The sequence below is a fragment of the Myxine glutinosa genome, chromosome 10 (genome assembly GCF_964187855.1).
Source record: "Myxine glutinosa chromosome 10, kmMyxGlut1.1, whole genome shotgun sequence".
Classification (NCBI taxonomy): Eukaryota; Metazoa; Chordata; class Myxini; order Myxiniformes; family Myxinidae; genus Myxine; species Myxine glutinosa.
In genome coordinates this window covers 13,619,706-13,642,730 of record NC_136270.1, presented here as the reverse complement: position 1 = coordinate 13,642,730, position 23,025 = coordinate 13,619,706, and the positions used below count along the sequence as shown (strand labels likewise).

Below are 23,025 nucleotides of genomic sequence, written 5' to 3'. Positions count from 1 at the left end.
CTATATATATAAAGTAGAGTTGGCCTCTGTGTCTGTATCCTGATCTATGTATGATCTCTAAGATCTCGAGAACCCGTGGACGGATTTGCGAGCGGAAAGTACTGTTCGACTCGGGATGGTCCCAGGAATGTCACGGAGACATAAACATTTAAAAAATTTCGGGTTTTAAAATTAGCGTATTATTAGCACTAGCAGAAGAGAGAGGGATTCGAAGGGAGGGAGCGCAGCGCTTCTAGCGCTTCTGACTACAGCACACCTTAAAATTAAAAAAACTTCGGGTCTACAATCTCTAAGATCTCGAGAACCCGTGGACGGATTTGCGAGCGGAAAGTACTGTTCGACTCGGGATGGTCCCAGGAATGTCACGGAGACATAAACATTTATAATCACTTGCTAGCGAATAAATAATAACGCATAAATACCTTTCAGCAGCGCGTAAAATAATCTTTCGTTTCAAGTCACTCTCACAAATAGCTTTCCGGAAATGACGGGTCGAAGTGGTCGAGCTGTTAGCATGACGCCTTATCTTTTCAGAGTCCGGGGTTCGAATCACCCCTCTGACATTTATTTTTCGCTTTTATCACGTCCTTTCCCGCACAATTTTTGGGACAGATCCCGTTGAGTGTTTTATTAAAGTTATTGTTTTGTCATTTTCTTATTGTTTTCATGTTTATTTGGCTTGAAACAAAAAAATTATGCCGCCGTTAGGCGTTATGACATCCGATCATAATGCAGCTAATTAGCTTCTAAAAACCAAGAGTCTGCCGTCTATCTCATATCAAGTTTTAAAGTGTGTCTTACTTTGCATAATTATAGATTCTGCCAATTTCTGGTGTCGACAACCACAGACTAACGTCTACCAGTGTCACGTTTGTTTTAATTTGCATAATTTAAAAAGCCGCGTACAAACTCACTACCGTCCATCTAATCTCAAGTTTTTAAGTGTGTTTTACTTTGCATAATTATAGATTCTGCAAATTTCTGGTGTCGACAACCACAGACTAACGTCTACCAGCCCGCATACAACACCACTACCGTCTACCGGACCGCCTGCAACCCCACTACCATTAACCAGCCCGCCGGCAACCCCACTACCGTCTACCAGGCCACCTACAACACCGGTAACAGGTGAGTTAACAATATTAACTTCCAAAATATGTTAAGTGTTCAAGTTTTTGTAAATTTGCATCATTTAACAAGCCGCAATTTTACATTGTCAATTAAACCACCCAACCCCACTACCGTCTACTAGCCCGCCTACCAGTGTTCACAATAATCATAATTTTTAGAATTATGTATCCCGATAACGTCTGCCAGCCCGCATACACTCTCCACTACGCCCAGTTTTGACTTGCGCATTTTTTTTTTTACTACGCCGCTGAACTATTGTTGCTATAATCTCTGCTTAACTTAAGGCAGTTAAATTTAACATTTATGGTTATTGTTCACTTCAGATATGCCAAGAAAGAGGCCAGCTCTCGGACGCAATACGGCTGCCGCCAAAAGATTCCGTGCTGCGCGGGAAGCAGAACAGCCAGAGCAACGGCAAGTACGACTTGATGCAACTCGCCGTCGCAGCGCCGCAGCTCTACAGGCAGAAGAGCCAGAGCAACGGCAAGTACGACTTGATGCAAATCGCCGTCGCCACGCCGCAGCTCTACAGGTAGAAGAGCCAGAGCAACGGCAAGTACGACTTGATGCAAATCGCCGTCGCCACGCCGCAGCTCTACAGGTAGAAGAGCCAGAGCAACGGCAAGTACGACTTGATGCAAATCGCCGTCGCCACGCCGCAGCTCTACAGGTAGAAGAGCCAGAGCAACGGCAAGTACGACTTGATGCAAATCGCCGGAGCAGTGCCGCAGCTCTACAGGCAGAAGAGCCAGAGCAACGGGAAGTACGACTTGAGGCAACTCGCCGTCGCAGTGCCGCTGCTCTACAGGCAGAAGAGCCACAGCCACGCCAAGTACGACTTGATGAAGACCGCCGTCGCCACGCCACAGCTCTACAGGCAGAAGAGACACAGCAACGGCAAGTACGACTGCAAGTTTGCCAACAGCATCGAGCAGAAAGTGTCAACCAGTGGGATAGAGCCGCCTTCAACTACGATGAACTACGGTCAACTACCACGATGGCCATCCAAACGCAAGCAAATAGGCAATACGAGACAGCTGAACAGCAAGTCCAGCGACTGGAGACGAATAACATATCAACTTCACAAGCACGAGCCAGTGAGACCGTCGGGCAACACCGTCACTCCAATAGCATGGCCTTCACCTATGACCGCGGTAACCCAGTGAATTTTGCAAATGTTGGACAAATGAACGACAAGTGCAGGCATTGTGCAGCTATGAAGTTTAATGGAGAGACAAAAGGGGTGTGCTGCAGTGATGGCAAAGTCATCCTTACCCCTTACCCAGCCCTACCACCATTTCTCAATGAGCTCATCTCTGGTACAGATGCCACCAGCAGGCACTTCCTTGCCAACATCAGAAGGTACAATGGATCATTTGCGATGACAAGCTTTGGTCACAAAGACGCAGCAGTCCAGGGTTGGAACCCCAGCTTCCGCATTCAGGGCCAGGCCTTTCATCGCATTGGTTCCTTGCTACCACCTGAGGAGGGTCAGCCTAAGTTCCTACAAGTCTACTTCCTGGACTCTCATGCTGATGAACTGACAGCCAGGAACCACAGCAGCCTTAATCCACATATTCTTAGGAATCTTACCATCTGGTTTCATGACAACAATCACCTGATCCGACAACTCAAGACAGCTCATGATGTTCTTGCTGAGGGAAGCAACAATGAAGAGAGGCAGATCATCATCAGGGAGGACAAGAGGCCACACGGAGAGCATGCCCGTCGCTACAATGCCCAGTCAGCACCAGAAGTGGCCATCCTGATGGACAATGAGCCTACAAATCCCCGAGACATAGTCCTCAGGCTTCGAGATGGTGAACTCAAGAGGATCAGCGAGCTGCATGCATCCTATGATTCACTCCAGTACCCAATCATCTTCCCGTATGGCACAGACGGATACAGTGTGTATCTACAGGCCCGAACTGCTGCAGGACAGGATGGAGGGCGCAAGGTCAGCCAGCTTCAATACTACAGCTACCACCTCATGGTAAGAGAGGGCAACCACCTACTGCAAATGGGACGCCTCTTTCAGCAATTTCTGGTGGACATGTACTGCAAGATAGAAACTGAGAGATTGGGCTGGATCCGTCGTGAGCAGAAGACCTTGCGCGCTGATGACTATGTGAGCCTGCGTGACAGCCTGTTTGCTGGTGATGGAGATCCACACAATGTGGGACAAAGCGTTGTACTCCCAGCAACATACACTGGTGGCCCCCGCTGGATGCATGAAAAACAGAGCGATGCCATGGCCTATGTCCGCCGTTTTGGAAAGCCTGACTTCTTCATAACCATGACCACCAACCCCAAATGGACTGAAATTCAGGAAAACCTGCAGCCAGGACAAGAGGCACAAAACCGCCCTGACATCATAGCTCGGGTCTTTCGTCAAAAGCAAAAGAAGCTCATGGAACTACTCAAACGTGGAGCTTTCGGCAAGATGCAAGCCTTCCTGTACACCATTGAGTACCAGAAGCGTGGTCTCCCTCATGCACATATCCTTCTGTGGCTTGCTCCCGAGAGCAAGGTCAGACCTGATGACATTGACCTGGTGATCAGTGCTGAGATTCCCGACAAGGAGATAGATCCGGAACTGCACAAGATGGTCATGGCTCATATGATCCATGGCCCATGTGGACATCTCAATCAGAACAGTCCTTGCATGAGGGACCGCAAGTGCGCCAAGGATTTTCCAAAGCCATTCTTGCAGAGCACAGAGCAAGGAAATGACTGCTACCCCAAGTATCGGCGTCTCAAGCCAGAGGATGGTGGTCACATTGGGGAGATCAACATGCACCAGCTGGGAAGACAATTGGAGCAAGTGGTCAGCAACCAGTGGGTGGTACCATACAACCCACTCCTCCTCCGCCAATTCAACAGCCACATCAATGTTGAGATATGCTCCAGCATTAGTAGCATCAAGTACATAACCAAGTATGTGACCAAGGGGACTGACCAGGCTGTCTTTCAACTGCAGCGCATCGGGGCTGGAGACTGTCCAGTGGACGAAGTCACTCAGTTCCAGAATGCTCGCTATGTGGGTAGCAGTGAGGCAGTATGGAGGATCCTGGAGCACCCCATATCTCAGCACTTTCCCCCTGTTGTGGGACTTGCCGTGCACCTAGAGAATGGTCAGAGTCTACTTTAATGCTGAAAATGCCCTGGAAAGGGCACAGAGACCACCGCCAGCCACCACACTCACTGCTTTCTTTGATCTCTGCAGCCTTGATGATTTCGCCAAGACACTCAAGTACCATGAGGTGCCACAGTACTACACCTGGGATAAGTCAAGCAAGAAGTGGACCAGGCGCAAGCAAGGAGGCGTGGTTGTTAGAGGAGATTTTACTGTCCACGAAGTTTCAGCTATTGGCCGCATGTACAGCATCAGTCCACGGCAAGGCGACTGCTACTACGTTCGCCTCCTTCTGACTGACATATGTGGTCCCACTTCCTTCAATGCCCTGAGAAGTGTAGATGGTCAAGAATTGTCCTTCCGTGAAGCATGCCTGGCAAGAGGACTCTTGGAAAATGACCAGCATCTTCACCTTGCTATGGAGGAAGCAGGAATCAGCCAGTCAGCATCAAACCTCAGGAGCCTATTGGCCATCATTCTCACCAGCTGCTTCCCCAGCAATCCACGTGCACTCTGGGAGGACTTTCGTAACCTGCTATCCGAAGACTACCTATTCCAGCACCGTCGCCATATTGGTAATGTTGCGGCTTGCTACAATGATGAGGTTTACAACCTGGCACTCTGCGCACTTGAGGACAAGGTGTTGCTGATGGGTGGCAGTGTTCTCAGTTCGTATGACTTCCCAATACCACAGAGGGGCACAGATGAGAGGCTCGCAAGGGAGTACTTCAGAGAGGTAGATTATGACCAAGATCAGTTGACAATTCAGGCCAATGATCTCCATGAACAGCTGACAGATGACCAGCGTGATGTCTACAATGCAGTCCTTCAACTGGTCGAACAAGGTAGCGTCAACAGTGGCATGAGGCACAGTAACATAATCTTCTTGGATGCGCCAGGTGGCACAGGCAAGAGTTTCGTCATCAATGCCATCCTCAAACATATCCGATCCCAAGGAAAGATCGCCTTGCAACTGCATCCAGTGGCATTGCTGCAACACTGCTCCAGGGTGGGCGGACACTACACAGCACATTCAAAATTCCACTTGACGCCCACACCAAGGAGCAAGCAACATGTGGCATCAAGCGTGGCACAGCCTTGGCCAGGGTCATAAACGATGCAGCTGTCATCATTGTGGACGAAGCACCAATGACCCACAAATCAGCGTATGAAGCTGTAGACCGCACTTTACAGGACATAACAGGCGTGCACAGACCCATGGGAGGCATACCCACGCTGCTCTGTGGAGATTTCCGCCAGATCTTGCCTGTGGTCAAGAGGGGCACAAGGGCCAACATTGTGAATGCCAGTCTAAAAACTTCCGACCTCTGGCGTCATGTGACTGTCAAACACCTAACAAGGAACATGCGAACGCATTTGTCTGGGGATCAAGGGGCAGCTGACTTTTCCAAAATGCTCCTGGAAGTTGGCAATGGACAGATCCCATTAACAGCTGCACCAGACACCATCACAATCCCTACTGGGCTGGGGAAGGTTGTGAAGACATTGGAGGAGCTCAAGGCTGATGTGTACCCATGTTTGATTGCCAATGCTCACAATCATGAGTGGCTGGCTGAGCGAGCAATTCTCTCTCCTCTGAACACCAATGTGCGTAAGCTCAATACCTGGCTCATGTCTGAGTTTCCTGGTGAGGAGAGAAGGTACAAGTCTGTTGACAGTGCCATCTGTGATGATGAGGCAGTCACCTACCCCGTTGAACTGCTCAACTCCATTGAGCTGTCAGGAATGCCGCCACACATTCTGATTCTCAAGATCGGTGTCCCAATCATGATACTCCGAAACATGGAGCCACCAAAGACCACCAATGGCACTCGCTGCTTTGTCACCCGCCTTCATGCCAATGTTATCGAGGCCACCATTTCCTGTGGGCCATACAAAAGTGAAGTCATCCTTCTGCCCAGAATACCTCTTATGCCATCAGATTCAGAGCTGCCTTTCCAGTTTCGTCGCCTCCAGTTTCCATGCAAGCCATGTTTTTCTATAACAATCAACAAATCACAAGGTCAGACATTCAAGGCCATTGGAGTGGACCTGTCCGTGCCATGCTTCACCCATGGTCAGCTGTATGTGGCGGCCTCTCGCACTTCCAGCAAAGAAAAACTTACCATCTTGGCACCCGACAGTAAAACGCGGAACGTTGTTTACACAGAGGCCCTGCAGAACTGATATATTGACTACAGGAGGTGCCAGGCGTTGCTCGGGAGAGGGCAAGGGAGTATTCTATGTGTCTTTTGCCAGCCCCACTCCATAATTATGGATTGCGATATGTATCAAACCAGCCCGCCGACAGACACCTTCTATCGTCTACCAGCCCACCTCCAACCCCACTAACGTCTAGCAGCCAGCCTAGAACACAGCTACTGCCGACAACCTTACTACCGTCTACCAGAACGCCTACAACCCAAATAACAGGTGAGTTAAAAACATTTACTCATTAATGTAAAGTAACCCACTGGCCCAAAGTAACCCACTCCCGTGCAAAGCCGGGTACCTCTATATATATAAAGTAGAGTTGGCCTCTGTGTCTGTATCCTGATCTATGTATGTGTCTATGTATGTATGTGTCTACAATCTCTAAGATCTCGAGAACCCGTGGACGGATTTGCGAGCGGCAAGTACTGTTCGACTCGGGATGGTCCCAGGAATGTCACGGAGACATAAAATTTAAAAAATTTCGGGTTTTAAAATTAGCGTATTACGCATAATTAGCACTAGCAGAAGAGAGAGGGATTCGAAGGGAGGGAGCGCAGCGCTTCTAGCGCTTCTGACTACAGCACACCTTAAAATTAAAAAAACTTCGGGTTTTAAAATTAGTGTGTTACGCGTAATTAGCGCTAGCAGAAGAGGGAGGGAATCTAAGGGAGGGAGCGCAGTGCTCCCTCCAGCGCTTCTGTTAGCGTAATTAGCGTATTTCGGAACGTTAATTTTTCAACTTCATTATTCGGAATCAGTACGTCCCAGAGAACCTTCGTAACGTTAATTTTTCAACTTCATCCGATTGACATGGGACCAACGGCATGTGACAAAGAGTGAAACATACAGGCTACATTTATTTGACGACAATGAGTTCCGACTTCCGACCTCGGTGGGATGACAGGCTGAGTCAACCCCCCTGGTGTGAAGGGGGAGGAGGAGGGGAGGGGGAAGAGAAGGGGAGGGGAACGAGGGGGAAGGGGATGGGAGGGGGGAGGGGGAGGGGGAAGGGGGAGAGGGGGAGGGGGAAGGGGGAGGGGGGGGGGCGGGGGGGGAGGGGGGAGGGGAGGGGGGAGGGGGAGGGGAGGGGCCCTTCTTCCCCTGGGCACCCCCGCACCCTTCCCTCCCCCCCTTCCCCCTCCCCCCCTCCCCCCCCTTCCCCCTCCCCCCCATTCCCCCTCCCCTCCTCTTCCCCCTCCCCCTCCTCCTCCCCCGCTTCCCCCTCCCCCCCTCCCCCCCCGTTCCCCTCCCCTCCTCTTCCCCCTCCCCTCCTCCTCCCACTCCCGTGCAAAGCCGGGTACCTCTGCTAGTAAGATATAAAGAGCAATGGAATGCAGGAAATAGGGAATGAACAAACCTTGGATGGATACACGACCAAAATTAGGGTAAAAAAACTTAGGGGTCACTTAGCAGTGGGGACAAGTGAGGACATTTAGCGTTCAGAACAAAATACAATGTCATAAAGAGAAAGATTCGATGAAATGCAAGGACGTGATGAGATGCCACGTTGAAAAACTCAAGGGAGGAGCAAGACAGGACTCATGTCAGAAGCTTGTTCCATAGACCAATAAACAGGCAAGGAATTGAACAGACAGACACATTGAGGAGGGATACATGGGCAAGATACAGTGCCTTCAGAAAGTATTCACACCCCTTGACTTTTTCACCTTTTGTTTCGTTTCAGCCTGGAATTAAAATGGATTAAATTGAATTTTATGTCACCGATCTACATAAAATACCCCATAATGGTAAAGGGAAAACATGTTTTTAGACATTTTTACAAATGTATTGAAAATGAAACACAGAAATATCTAATTTACATAAGTATTCAGCCCCTCAGTCAATACTTCGTAGAAGCTTTGGCAGTGAATACAGCATCGGGTCTTCTTGGGTATGTCTGCATCAGCTTTGCCCATCTGGATTTGGGAGTTTCTCCCATTCTTTCTTGCAGATTTGCTCAAGCTCTGTCAAGTTGGATGGGGAGCATCGGTGAACAGCAATCTTCAAGAACAGCAATCTGTGACTCATTGGGACTGACATAATGTCAATTTCCCGACCCGGATCTTAGTCAACGGTACATCATCTCTTCTAGACTTGGTTATGACTAACTTCCCTGCAAATGTCTGCTGTTCTTCTTCTGCTCCAATTGGTTCATCTGATCATGTGCTTGTTAAAGTGGACATCTCTCTGGTCATTCTCAGAGAGCCTCCTCAGCGTCGACGAGTCTGACATTTCACTCAGGCCGACTGGCATGGTCTTCAGGCAGCCATAAATCATCTGGACTGGTCTCCCATCACTACTGCCTCTGACGTAAACTCATCCTGGGAATTCTTCCAAAGAAAATTGCTCTCTCATGGACAGATTTATCCCATCTCGTCTTCAGTTGTCATACCCTTCCTCCCATCTATGATACACAGAATCTTGTGGTGAGGCAGTTGCCACGAAACAACTTGCCTTTGCCTCTTGGAAGGCTAATCCAACTGAAGGCAATCTCAGTTCCTTTCACAAAGCCAGGAACAAGTGTGTGTCTACCCTCAGGAGAGCCAGGAAACAATATCTCTCTAATCTCAAGACTGAACTCTCAAACCTGTCTCCCTCTTCCAAATCCTGGGGGCATCTGGTCAAATCTGTTTCTGGTGTTTGTTCCCCTTCCATCCCCTCCCTTACCTCAAACGGCTACACAGCTGACACTGCACATGAAAAAGCTGAATGCCCCAACTCTGTTTGCCTCCAAATATTGTGTCCCAAACCAATCTCTCTCTGTACCCACCTTACCAAGTCAAACCCAGCTGCTCCTGGACTCCTTCTCTCCTGACAAGGTGAAAAAGTCTGTCAAACCTCGATTCTGATTCTGCAACTGGACAAGACGGCATCAGCCCACGGGTCCTAAAATCCTGTCCTGCTGCTCTTTCACACCCTCTCTCTGTTCTCTTCACCCTCTCTTTTGCTCAAGGTCATCTACCATCTGCTTAGAAATCAGCCAACATCACCGCTTTACAAAAAAATCCTTGCAAATACAGACCAATCAGCCTGCTCCCAATCATCAGAAAGGTAATGGCATTCCATCATCGCTTCTGATATTAAATCCTTCCTCTTCTCCAATGGCTTGATCTCGGATCATAAATTTGGATTCAGACCAGGTCACTCGACTATGGACATGCTGCTTCTGCGGACTCAGCAATGGATGGAGGCCCTCAACGCCAAACAGGAAATCAGAGCCGTCTCCCTTGACATATCTCGTGCCTTCGATACGGTCTGGCACCCCGCTCTGCTCACCAAACTCTCATCCTGTGGTATCCATGGAAATCTCCACGCATGGCTTGCGGACTTCCTTTCCGGTCGCAGTCAATGTGTGGCCCTGAATGGATTTCTCTCATCTCCCCTTCCTGTTCAGGCTGGAGTTCCCCAAGGCAGTGTTCTGGGCCTTTTTTCTGGTCTTCATTAATTAAATTTTTCCGACTCTCTGGAAAATCCTCTCCATCTCTTTGCTGATGACTCCACTCCCTGCCGCTCCAAATCTCAACCCTCAGATCGGCAGGCAGCAGCCTCTTCACTCTCTGCTGACCTGGACAAAATCACAAACTGGTCAAACAAGTGGAACATGTCTTTCAATCCTGACAAATCTCACACTCACTATGACTCTCCGAAAAGACCGTCTGGATAACCCTCCCATCTACTTTCTCAACAATCCTCTCCAAGAAGTTCTGTCACTCAAGCTTTTGGGTCTCACTATCTGCCATGATCTTTCCTGGGAAAACCACATTTCCAAGCTGGAAAACCTCCAAAGCCAGTCGCCGACTGGGCATCCTCCGTCATGCGAAGTCCTTCCTTGGCACACCTGAGCTCCTCACCACATACAAGGCTTTCATCCATAGCTCAAGGGAATAATACTCTCCACTCTGGGCTGGTGCTCCTGCCTCACACCAAGCTCGGCTTCACGCTGTAGAAACCAAAGCTTTCAGGATCATTGGTATCTCCCGCAATGAAGCTGATTCTGAGGGCCTTTCACTCTCTCACCGCAGGCAGGTTGGTGGTCTTTCTGTCTTCTACCAACTCCTCTCTGGCCTAGCTCCCCCAGCTCTGTCTGTGCTATGTCCTCCAAATATTCCTGCAGGATGCACAAGAACTGCCCGCAACCCTCTTTTGGTGAAACTGTCAAAATCAAGACTCTCTCCTCACCTTCACTCTTTCATTCCATTTTTTTTTTTCATTCTCTGGAACAAACTCCCACAATCTCTTCAATCCCAATCCTCCCTCCAGGTCTTTAAAACAACTGTTCACCACCATCTCTGATATTCCCCCATCCAAAACCTTCATCTTTTCTACCCCCATTAATATACCCCAAATCCACATCTTTCATTCCCCGACTTCATTGCTGAAATTCCTTGTCGTGTTATTTTGTTTTGTACCGTGTACCCATTCCCTCCCCCTCCTCCACCTCCCCCCAAGCCCTCTCCCTTCGAACAGATCTCCCGATGTCCCTGTTCTCTACTGTTGTGCTTGTGTGTTTCCCTCTCTCTCCCCATGTCGTCTCCCCCTCTCCTTATTGTTTTACATATCCGTTTATGTTTTTTTGTGTTTTATGTGCTAATATGTGTATGATGTGCTAGCTCTTAAACGAGCCTCGATCTTGTATCCCATAAAAATAATAAAAAGTCTTTCCACAGATCTGATCTTTCCACAAGTCTGGCATTTTGGCTGGGCCACTCAAGGAGTTTCATGTTCTTGTTCTGAAGCCATGAATTCCAGTGTTACTTTGGCTGTATGCTTGGGGTCATTGTTCTGTTGGAACGTAAATCTTCGCTGCACTCTAAGGTCTTTGGCACTCTGAAGAATGTTCTCTTCAATTATTTGCATGTATTTGGCCCAAATCATTGTTCCCTCTATCTTTACAAGTCTCCCAGTTCCTGGTGCTGAAAAGCATCCCCATAGCATGATGCTGCCATCACCATGCTTCACGGTAGGGATGGTGTTAGATGGGTGATGAGCTGGGCTGTTTCCGTCAGACGTAATGCTTTGCATTCAAGCCAAAGAGTTAAATTTTCGTCTCATCAGACCAAATAATCTTTTTACCTCAAGCTCTCAATCTTTCATGTACCTTTTTTGCAAACTCCAGGCATGCTGCCATGTCCCTGTTTCTCAAGAGTGGCTTCCGTCTGGCCATAGATTTGTGAAGTCTAGATTTGTGAAGTCTAGATTTGTGAAGTGCTGCATAGACTGTTGTCCTTCCAGCAGGTTCTCCCATCTCAGCTAAAGAACTCTGTAGTTCTGTCAGAGTGTTCATTGGGTTCTTGGTTACCTCCCTGACCAAGGTCCTTCTTGCCCGGTTGCTCGGTTTGGTCGGACGGCCAGGTCTAGCAAAATTCTGGGTAGTTTCATATTCTTTCCATTTCCTAATAATGGAACTCACTGTGCTCTTGGGAGCTTTCAACACTCTAAAAATTGCGTTGTACCTTTCCCCATATCTAGTCCTCCTCACAAATCTATCTCGGAGTTCTACGGACAGTTCCTTGGACTTCATGGTAGAGTTTCTGCTCTGACATGCACTGTCAAATGTGGGATCTTATATAGAAAGGTGTGTTTCTTTCTAAATCATGTCCAATCAATTGAATTGGCCACAGGTGGACTCCATTCAAGTTGTGGAGACATCTCTAAGATGATCAAAGGAAATTAGATGCACCTGAGCTCAATTTGGTGTGTTATAGCAAAGGGGTTGAATACTTATTGACTCAAGACATTTCATCTTTTCATTTTTAACTAATTTGTAAAATTTAAAATAAAAAAAAATTCTACTTTGACATTATGGGGTATTATGTGTAGAGGAGTGAAAAAAACTATAAGTTTAATCCATCTTTAATTCTGGCTGTAACACAACAAAATGTGAAAAAGTCAATAGGTGTGAATACTTTCTGAAGGCACTGTAAGTTGTCAAAGTATAACAAACATGAGGAATGATCAAATGCTTTACTAAAACATTATAGTTTCGCTACAAGTTAAAGCAAAGGACTTTTATTCTCATGCTGTGCAAATGGAAAGCTAGCATTAAAAAGGTGTGTGTGTGTGTGTGTGTGTGTGTGTGTGTGTGTGTGTGTGTGTGTGTGTGTGTGTGTGTGTGTGTGTGTGTGTGTGTGTGTGTGTGTGTGTGTGTGTGTGTGTGTGTGTGTGACGATTGACATTTCTTTTGGTGAGGCTTCTCCCGCTGATTTGTCATTATCTTTTGGTGGAAAATCCACTATACTGCTTCTCATTGGGCTGAAAGGATCGAAACCCCGAGGAAGAACGGTGCCCAGCTGATGATCCATGCAGTCGGGGAACTAGTCAATTGCTTACGGGTTAAGGTTCTTGCTTTAGGTGGAGGAACTATGTTTGAGGTTTAAAATTTAAATAAAGTTGAATATGGGATGTTGTGAAATTAACATCATTTACAGCAATCCTTTAAATTATTTATATTTAAGTTTAGGAACAACCGATACTGTACAATTAATTAAGTGTGTGTGTGTGTGTGTGTGTGTGTGTGTGTGTGTGTGTGTGTGTGTGTGTGTGTGTGTGTGTATAAAAGAGAGAGATAGAATTGTGAGGAACAGAAATGAAAAAACGAGATGTGTGTGTGTGTGTTCTACGGTTCAAAAGCTCCTTGTTTTGCAACAGTGACTCTGAAAGAGCATCCAAACTGATGTCCAAAAGAGCTTTTGTATATCCTTTGCTTTTGTCTGAATCGTGAAATCAAATTACACTCTGTGTAGGATCTCGGGAAAGCAAATGAAATGTTCGTGCTTCACATTGTGCCATATAAACGTTATTTCAAATGGCAACGTACTGTACAAAAAAAACAACAAAAGTTTAGCTTTTACTGCAAGTTTTGCTTTTGTAATGTTAAGGAATAACTTAATTTATCTTTATATCTTTAAATTTATTTTATTATCTTTGCTTTATCTTTGCTTTGCTATATTTGCTTTAAATTAAATTAAAAAGGAATTTATCTTTATATCTTATATTCCCCCCCCCCCCCCCCTTCCCATGCCTCCTCCCCCCGGGCCCTCTCCCTTCCACACATCTCCCTGCTCTCGGATGTTGTGTTTGTGTGCTTCCCCTTTTCTCCCCATCTTGTCTTCCGCTCCCTCTTTTTGTGTATTTTGTTTGTCTGGTCGATTTGTTTGTGAAGTAAATGTTAGCTCTTTCACGAGCCTCGATTCAGTATACAAAAAAAAAAAAAAAAAAAAAAAAAAAAAAAAAATCTTGCCATAGTTTAACACAAGTTTAATTTATGCCCAAAACAACTTCCATAAGAAGTTTTTCAGGTTATGAAAGATAATGTGCTGAAGTAATTGTTCATGCAATCTTGGTTTGTAGATTTCTGTGAAGAACAGAGTGAATGGAATAAATTATTATTTTTAGCAATTTACAAGTAAACAGAAACTGCAAATAAATTCATTTTGAAAAGTAAACGTGCCAGGACTAAGGACACTAACACGACAGGCATGCCCATCTATCTATAGTACGACAGAAAGAGGTCGAAGATTTAGGCCTTGACTAAAGTATCATAAACTAGAGCGTTCATAGAACACTATACCCCACTCAGTCTTGAGAAACAAGGACATGGACGGGGTCTGTGAGCAGCATATTAGATTGGTCGTGATGAAGTAATATTTTGTCCAAGTACTACTAAACAAAAGGTTTTTGATAGTGCCAATAAGATCGTTTGTGTTCAATAGTGTTCAAGTATATAATTTGATTGAAACAAGAAAAAGACATAAAATGTCATAACCCCCATGATTTTAATAATTTTGCTGTGTGGAGTTAAAGGCCATCAGTCGGCCATCTTTGGTCGGATTACAAAACAAAATGTTCTGCATATTGTTACGTGTTCCTCCCCGACCTCCTGGTCTCGGTATACCTCCGAACCCCGGGAGGAATCACGGCAGAAAATATATATTATTTTGTGTCGAAATCAATAAGGAAACCACACCAATGGGTATAAACAAACCAATAATATATTAAAAACCACACAAGAACAAGTATAGATACATTAAAAGTACAACGCCCCATGCCAAATAATTAAATATGCTGCAGCGCGGCATTGCCGGGGCGCCTCTGGCGCCCGGCAATACCGCAGTGCAGCTCATTGAGGCTGCATTGGGAGGGAGAGGTGTACACTAATTGATTGATTAATTGTATAATTAAAATCAATAAAAGATTATCACAAAATATTTTCATAATCAATTGGCTAATCGCATAACTAAACCACTAGTGCTTCATCCGAAGATGTATCTTTTAGAAATTTAATTAAATAAGTCATTTATAAAAAATTAAATAATTAATTAATTACTCAATAAATAATTAATCGATTCATCAATAAATAATTAATAGATGAAATGATTAATCAATAAATCAAAAATATCCTTGATAGCCACATCACTTGGTCACTCATGTCCAAATATTAGCTTCCCAGCTCAAAAGGTGCCTGAGATATTGGCCAAATGAGAAAGAAAATAAATAAATGATTAATAATGAAAATAAATAAATAATAATCATAAAAAAATTAAATTATTAATCAATTTGGTCAGAGAACACATAAACTAGCACTATTTCATCAGAATCTGTAACTTTAAAAAAAAAAAAATTTTTTGTCATTAATCGAATAATTAAATAATTACTCGATTAATTGATTAATTAATAAATCAAAAATATCCTTTGCAGCCAAATCACCTGGTCATTGGCATGTCCAAATATCAGCTTCCTAACTCAAAAGGTGCCTGAGTTAATGGTCAGAAGAGAAAGGAAATTTGATTAATTAAATAAGTACTTAATTAATCGCTAATAATTAAATAACTCCTCAATTCATTGATTAATCAAAAAAAAAAATACCGTTTTTGAGAAAGGACTTGCTCACTCTTGTGCCGAAATTTCAGCTTCCTAGCTCAAAGGATGGCTGAGATATCGTCCGGACAAACAAACAAGAAAGAAAACAAACAAACAAGAAAACAAACAAGAAAACAAACAAGAAACCAGAGTGAAAACTGAGTACTCTCCTTTCAGCGTGCGTCACTGCCGAGCCCCCTTTGGTGCCCGGCAATGACGATTTGCAATGCCTGGAGATGGCATAGGAAAGGAGCGGTGTACAATAACATTACCAACAACGATAGCAAATCCAGACAATCAATATATCTTAGGATGGTACCACCACTAAGTTACATCACTCACTGCGTTCCCGGTGACCGGAACAAAACCCCTCAATGTCTCTATAACTCAACGGAGATGAGGCAACGGGGCGATGGCGGGTAAAGAGGTGTAGGCAAGGCGTGGGCTGTCACGTGATCCACACCAACAGCAAACGGGCAGTGGAAAGGGAACTCCCAAAGACGCGATCCAGACGTGCACATGCACCGTTCAAACAGCGAACCGCAGTGCAATCTTCAGACGCCGCTTTAGTGCACACTCAGCCCCGGCAGACCACCGGACGGTGAGCCCATCGGACGCGACAGAAACCTTTTCCAGTGAACGACGCGCGAGGGTCCAAAATGGCGGCCGGCTCTCGCTCGAGCCCAAAGCCTCTAGGCGAGGATTCTCCGGAACCTCACGCCTGTACCTGACTTCGCAGGCTTTTCCCACTCCTCCAGCGATAACACCAACCGCACGATTCCTTTCACGGACTCAAAGTTCACTCGCGACGTTCGCTCAACCACGCTCCGTACGGAACTTCAAGGCACGTCTTTTTTCTGTCCTCACGCCTTCCTCTTCTTCACCGCCTTTTTTCTTCACCTCTTCCGTGTCGGTTTCCTGTTTCACTTACAGTTATCCTTTTTAACTTTTGATAACTGTTCGTGAATAATAAACCTTTTGAGAATAATAATAATACATAATTTCAGAAACATGTCAAGTGGGTGAAAACCACAACAGCGGAAGTGTCGAATCCGTAACACTTCCCCCCCTCAAGAAAGAAAGTTTGAACACAGCGAAAACTTTCTTTGCATGCAAACTCTTTAAACAAACAAAAATAAACTCACAACCCCAAATCACCAATTCCCGTGAGCAGCAATTAATATCTCCCAAAAATAAAGCAACAAAATTTCACACAACCCACAGAGATTTCCAACGTGAATTCACTCTGGACAAAGCACCAGCAACGACATTGTCCCTGCCCTTTACATGTTCAATTTCCAAGTGGAACCCCTGCAAAGCCAAACTCCATCTCATGAACCTCTGATTTTTACTTTTAGTTTCTTTTGAATGAAGGTTAAGGGGTTGATCAAAAATCCAAAGTCAAGCAAATCAATAGCACTTTTTCCGGGAGGCCGAGCTGAGGGCCAGGTTCCATGGTGGTTGGGTGGTGAGGCCTGGACATATTCACTACATGGACGCCTTTAGGAACATGGAGTTCACGGTTAGTTCGCGTAGGAAAGTTCACTACATGGACGCCTTTAGGAACGTGGAGTTCACGGTTAATCCGTGTCGGAAAGTTCACTACATGGACGCTTTTAGGAACGTGGCGTTCACGGTTAATCCGTGTAGGAATCTTGGCTCGGCTGCTCCGCAGCATTCAGTGCTTCAACTCTTTCTAACTTTCCTAATAATCACGGTTGGACCACTTGTCACTGTAGTCACATGAATATCGGTCTCCTTTTCGGCCACTGCTCTGATAATCCTTCCTTTGGGAGCTGCCATAACTCTGGAAGCCTCCATAATAATATCGATTGCGGCCACCACCACTACTACTCCGTGGTCCTCCTCTGTAGCCCCCTCGACACCTAGGAAATGCCTTCCCTACTGTTATGGTCCGACCCTCCAACTCTTTTCTATTCAGATCCTTTTCTGCGACTCTGGAGTCCTTTGAGTTTTCAAACGTGACAAAGCCAAACCCTCTTGACTTTTGTGTCTCCCTGTCTTTTATCAGCAGCACTTCCAAAAGCGGTCCATATTTGCTGAAGGCAGACTCCAGAACATCTTCCTTTGTTTTGAAGTTAAGTCCCCCTACAAAGAGCTTGTCAATATTGCCTCCATCCCTGACGTGCGTGTGCTGACACTTAGTTTCAGGGTATTTCCTCTTCTCTTCAGGGCGCTTTCCAACTAGGCTTTTCAACAAACATCGGGTTACCAGAAACTTGACCACCGGCCAACTCATTCCCGATAACAAAAGATACTCCTTCTACAGGAAGAGTGGCTTGTAAACCGACAGTGACCGGTCCTGACACCAAATCGGACTCCAAATGGATGACATGAAGTGGAGCACTAACACAGCCACCAATCCACTGTAAACAAACACTATCACCAGTTGCCGTCTCCTCTGACAATGGCAAGATGCCTTCAAGCATTAAAGATTGATGTGCTCCTGTGTCCCTCCGTCTCCGGTTAGTCGAGGCTCCATCCAGTGACACAAACCCCTCTGAAATAAATGGTTGGTTTGAGGGCAACTTTTGAGGGCAATTTCTCACAATGGCCATTGCATTCGGAGTGGTAATAGTCGAACTCCGCTCCTGATTTTCCTTTCCCAGGGCATAACAGTGGGACATCAAGTGTCCAGGTTTATGGCAAAATGCGCAAGTAGGCACGGAGAAGAACCTCGTGGTTTGCCTCGAGCCCCCAGGAGGGTAAGTCTGCCTTGGAACTGCTGTCTTCGGGTTCCTAGAAGTCGTAGTATCAAAGTGGTCCTCATACTCATCTCGAGGCCGCCCCCATGAATTTTCGTTCTCCGCCCCTGATGTACCATAGCTCCCCTGGCTATGTCTAGGCGAGAAGTTAGGTTTGTGGAACCCCATCCTGTGGGTTAAGGCATAGTCATCTGCCATGGTTGCTGTCTCATACAGCTTTGGTACTTTCCTTTCCTCCAGATGTACTTTAATGTCCTCGTGGACACACTGCTGGAATTCCTCCACCAGGATCAATTGTCGCAATAGTTCGATGTCTTTCCCAACCCCTTTTGAATCACACCACCTATCAAACATGGTTTCTTTCATTCTGGCAAACTCCACATGGGTCTCACTCTCCCTCTTCCTGGCATTCCGGAATTTTTGCCGGTAAGCTTCCGGGACCAATTCATAGGCTTTGAGAATGTTTTTCTTCAATACCTCATAATCTGCACATTGGTCAAATCGGTAAAGCCGAATAAATATCTTGAGCTTTACCCACCAGAACACTTTGCACTAATATGGTCCAGGACTCCTCAGGCCAGTTTAGCAGTTGAGCCACTTTCTCAAAGTGTGAAAAAGATTTGGCTACCTCCTTTTCATTGAATGGTGGAACCAGCCGCACATGTCTGCCAACATCCCAGGTGGTCTGACTAGGTGTCGAACCAGTCAGCATGGATGGTACCTCTCCCCGTTCTTTCATTAAATCTAGCTCCTTGGTTTTAATTTCCTGCTGAAGCACCATTTCGTGTGCCTTTAACTCCCTTTCAGCTTTTTTCTCCTCTGCTTCGAGTTCCCTTGCCACTCTCCTTTCCTCTGCTTTCATCCTTTCTAACCTTTCCTGGAGTTCTCTTTCCTGTGCTGCTCTTCTTTCCTCGAGTTCTCTTTCAACTCTCCTTTCCTCTGCTTGTTTCTCTTCTCTTCTGCTTTCCTTTCCTCTGCTTTTAACCTTTCCTGGAGTTCTCGTTCCTGTTCTGCTCTTGTTTCCTGGCTCAGTAATTGCATCTCCAGTTTCCGGAGCTCCACATCTTCCGGTTCCTCGGGTAACCAATCCCAGGCTACCTCTTCCCATGTTCCTAATCCCACCATAGATTGTATCACCACTGTCTGCATCTCTGCCTTCCTCATATTAGTTCGGACCTCCAAGCTAAAATGTTTGGCCAATTTCAAGAGGTCCGATTTTACTAACGCTCTGAACTGTGCTTCACTAGGGGTCACTGCAAACTTCTCTGCATCAAACTCCATGGTGACTATTGTTAACAGCTGTTAACCTTCACACAAGAAATAAATAAATAAAAAAATTTTTGTTGTTGTTTTTGGAAAAATTTGGGAATGTTGGAACAAGTTCCAAATTTGGGAATTCTTTCCCGGACTAAATTTAGGGAATTTTAGATCACGGACGCAGACCCAATTTCGAGCCCACGAGTCAATTGGACGAGCCCCCAATTTCTGTTACGTGTTCCTCCCCGACCTTCTGGTCTTGGTATACCTCCGAACCCCGGGAGGAATCACGGCAGAAAATATATATTATTTTGTGTCGAAATCAATAAGGAAACCACACCAATGGGTATAAACAAACCAATAATATATTAAAAACCACACAAGAATAACATTACCAACAATGATAGCAAATCCAGACAATCAATATATCTTAGGATGGTACCACCACTAAGTTACATCACTCACTGCGTTCCCGGTGACCGGAACAAAACCCCTCAATGTCCCTATAACTCAACGGAGATGAGGCGACGGGGCGATGGCGGGTAAGGAGGTGTAGGCAAGGCGTGGGCTGTCACGTGATCCACACCAACAGCAAACGGGCAGTGGAAAGGGAACTCCCAAAGACGCGATCCAGACGTGCACATGCACCGTTCAAACAGCGAACCGCAGTGCAATCTTCAGACGCCGCTTTAGTGCACACTCAGCCACGGCAGACCACCGGACGGTGAGACCATCGGAGGCGACAGAAACCTTTTCCAGTGAACGACGCGCGAGGGTCCAAAATGGCGGCCGGCTCTGGCTCGAGCCCAAAGCCTCTAGGCGAGGATTCTCCGGAACCTCACGCCTGTACCTGACTTCGCAGGCTTTTCCCACTCCTCCAGCGATAACACCAACCGCACGATTCCTTTCACGGACTCAAAGTTCACTCGCGACGTTCGCTCAACCACGCTCCGTACGGAGCTTCAAGGCACGTCTTTTTTCTGTCCTCACGCCTTCCTCTTCTTCACCGCCTTTTTTCTTCACCTCTTCCGGGTCGGTTTCCTGTTTCACTTACAGTTATCCTTTTTAACTTTTGATAACCGTTCGTGAATAATAAACCTTTTGAGAATAATAATAATACATAATTTCAGAAACATGTCAAGTGTGTGAAAACCACAACAGCGGAAGTGACGAATCCGTAACAATATGTAAACTCTCATGTATTGCATTTGTGCCAACTTTGAACAAAATCGGTCCATGCATGTGGAGAAATAGTTGGGGACATGTTTAAATAACAAAATGGCCACCAGTCGGCCATCATCAATCTGATCTCGACAATAAATAACGTATCTATGTAAGCTATCATTCAAAATCTGTGTGCCAAGTTTGAACAAGATCGGTAAATGCATGTTCAGGAAATGTTTGAGGACGTGTTCATATCGGGTTTTTACAACTAAAATGGCCGCCAGTCGGCCATTTTTGATTGCAGCACGAAACAAAATGATGTGCATATGTACCCCATCATGTACCGTCTTTGTGCCGAGTATGAACAAAATCGGTCAATACATCTCCAGAGATATGGTTGCGGACACACGGACGAGACCCAATCCATTAGCCCCCTGTTTTGGGCCAAGTCCAACGGGGGCTAATAAAACAGATATTAAAGGTTGTAGAAAAACATTTTCGGAAGTTTACCATCGTTGCAGTGTCGATAACACCACCTTATTTGACACATTATATTAGTTCTTCATGCCTGTTGTTTTTGTCCTTAAAAACAGTAATTTGCTGTTTGTAATGATTTTCAATTTTGTTTAACTGCCAGACAGACAGACAGAGTAAAATAATTATCTCACTCCTCTCTGCGCACGTGTGGTTGGGACGAATTCAGAGCCAAAGTACTGTAAAACTCCAGGTTTGTTTGTTCATATTCAAGATACAACGCTCGATTGAAATCAAGTTTTTCCTCGATTATAAACTGACATTTGTTGACACACGGACAAATAAAGTCAAGCAATTGATTAACCCTGTTTTTCGCTTCACATGCGCATGGTAATAATTATCAGCATGATTCGAACAGTTTACCTGAAATTGCGATAAAAGTGAAAGGACAAACAATACAACATTAAAAACCCACTTACAGGCACAAATTGAAAGCCTCTCGTGGCTGGCCAGCAAGCTTCCCTCTGTGATTATGGGATCTTAATTTAAATCACTGGCAAGGTCGTACACAACCAACACTGCTTCCTGGTTTACTTTAGAGCAATAATTGGGAGCTGCATTGAGGAGCACCACACCTTTTAAATGGGACATTAAACCAGCTATCCCATCTGGAAGCATATTATTCTTGACGTGTGTTGTAAAAAGGAAATTTTCGGGGTTTGGTCAATAAATACCGTTTACACATACTATCGGTTGAATTGACCATTTTTGCCCCTTCTATTAACTTTTATTTGCTGCATTTGACAAGGACTTTTGTTGTAAAAACAACAACAAAATTCCAAGGAAAGAAGAACCATGACTATTATGAAGATACTATGATGAGAAAACAAATGCTTTTTCAAAAATGAAATAACTGAACACCCACGTATTTCCATCAAAATGAACAAGAAGAGTATGTCGACAAAAGTAAAATCGGAAGTGGACAAGATGACAAATGCGGTGCCAATCCCGAGTGCTTTTGGCCATGGCTACTTAGCAATCCGTATATGCTGTCGGCATTTGGGGCACTATCAAGGAGCTCCTTTCAACTTGAAGTTTCCCAAATGAAAGCCAAGTAAGTCACAAAGGATACCACTGTACTTGCACAAATGTACCGTTATGTTAAAAAAACAAAACATGTTTTCCTAACCCCAGTTTTCAAAATCACAAATTTCAAATCAACAAAATATAAATGATGATGTTTGCCCCATCTTGCTTTGTCATATTCACATCTCATTCACATACTTTTTTTTGTTGTTGTTTGTCTTTTCTTTTTTTACAGGAACGAGGCTTATGGAAGAGCAAGGTAGACTGACAGTGGGACAAACATCAAGGGATTGAACAAACAGGAAAACAGGATAGGAGATGGGAGGAACTAACAACTTGTAAGATGTTGAGTTAAGAAAGGTCAATGGGGGTAATAAAGATCATGAGTCACGATTGGGGAGGACACATCTTGCACTTGCCAAACATCCATGGCCAATATTTACCTAACTTGGACATCCTACTTGATATACTAGCAGGGTCTATGTAAGCATGGTAACATCGAAGGCTGAAAGGACTACTCATGAATGAAAAAAATCTAAATATTCTTCAAGTTGACATGAAAGCCTGAATAATGTGCCCTCCAAAGAACAGCAAGCATTATGAAATACCCTCTGATGAAAATGTACCAATTGTAATGCTGTCCACATATCATGTACTTGGAATGGGGGAAAGGTCAGTGGGGGGGGGGGGGGGGGGGGAGGAGGGGGAGGGTGACTTGAGATAAAGAATATTGACAAAAAAATAGAGGAGGAGGTGGCAAGGAGAGAGAGAGGAGAAAAGAGTAAATGGAATATATGGAGAGGGCAGGGATTACTCCTTTATTTATTTATTTATTGCAGACCTTTCTCCACCACCTGCATTAACCATCAGCCTGGAGGTGTGCTGGGCATTTGAACATGCATTTGCACGACTGATAGCTACGCTTGGTTCTAACTTGCCTTTTTAAAGCTGTCCCACTGATTTCTGGATTGCTTTCAA

At 45.3% G+C, this 23,025-nt stretch overlaps 2 protein-coding genes across 5 annotated transcripts in view; one reads left to right on the top strand and one right to left on the bottom strand.

Moving 5' to 3' along the window:
• LOC137434223 (gap junction gamma-1 protein) overlaps positions 1 to 23,025 on the bottom strand; it is a 135,876-nt gene that overhangs the window by 28,109 nt on the left and 84,742 nt on the right. The gene's annotated exons all lie outside the window — the stretch shown is intronic.
• LOC137413900 (uncharacterized) lies at positions 27 to 6,454 on the top strand. Its single transcript, XM_078785164.1, is given in 3 exon segments — positions 27 to 4,249; positions 4,281 to 5,235; positions 5,238 to 6,454. Coding segments are annotated over 3 exon segments (4,965 nt in total). The 5' UTR covers positions 27 to 1,456.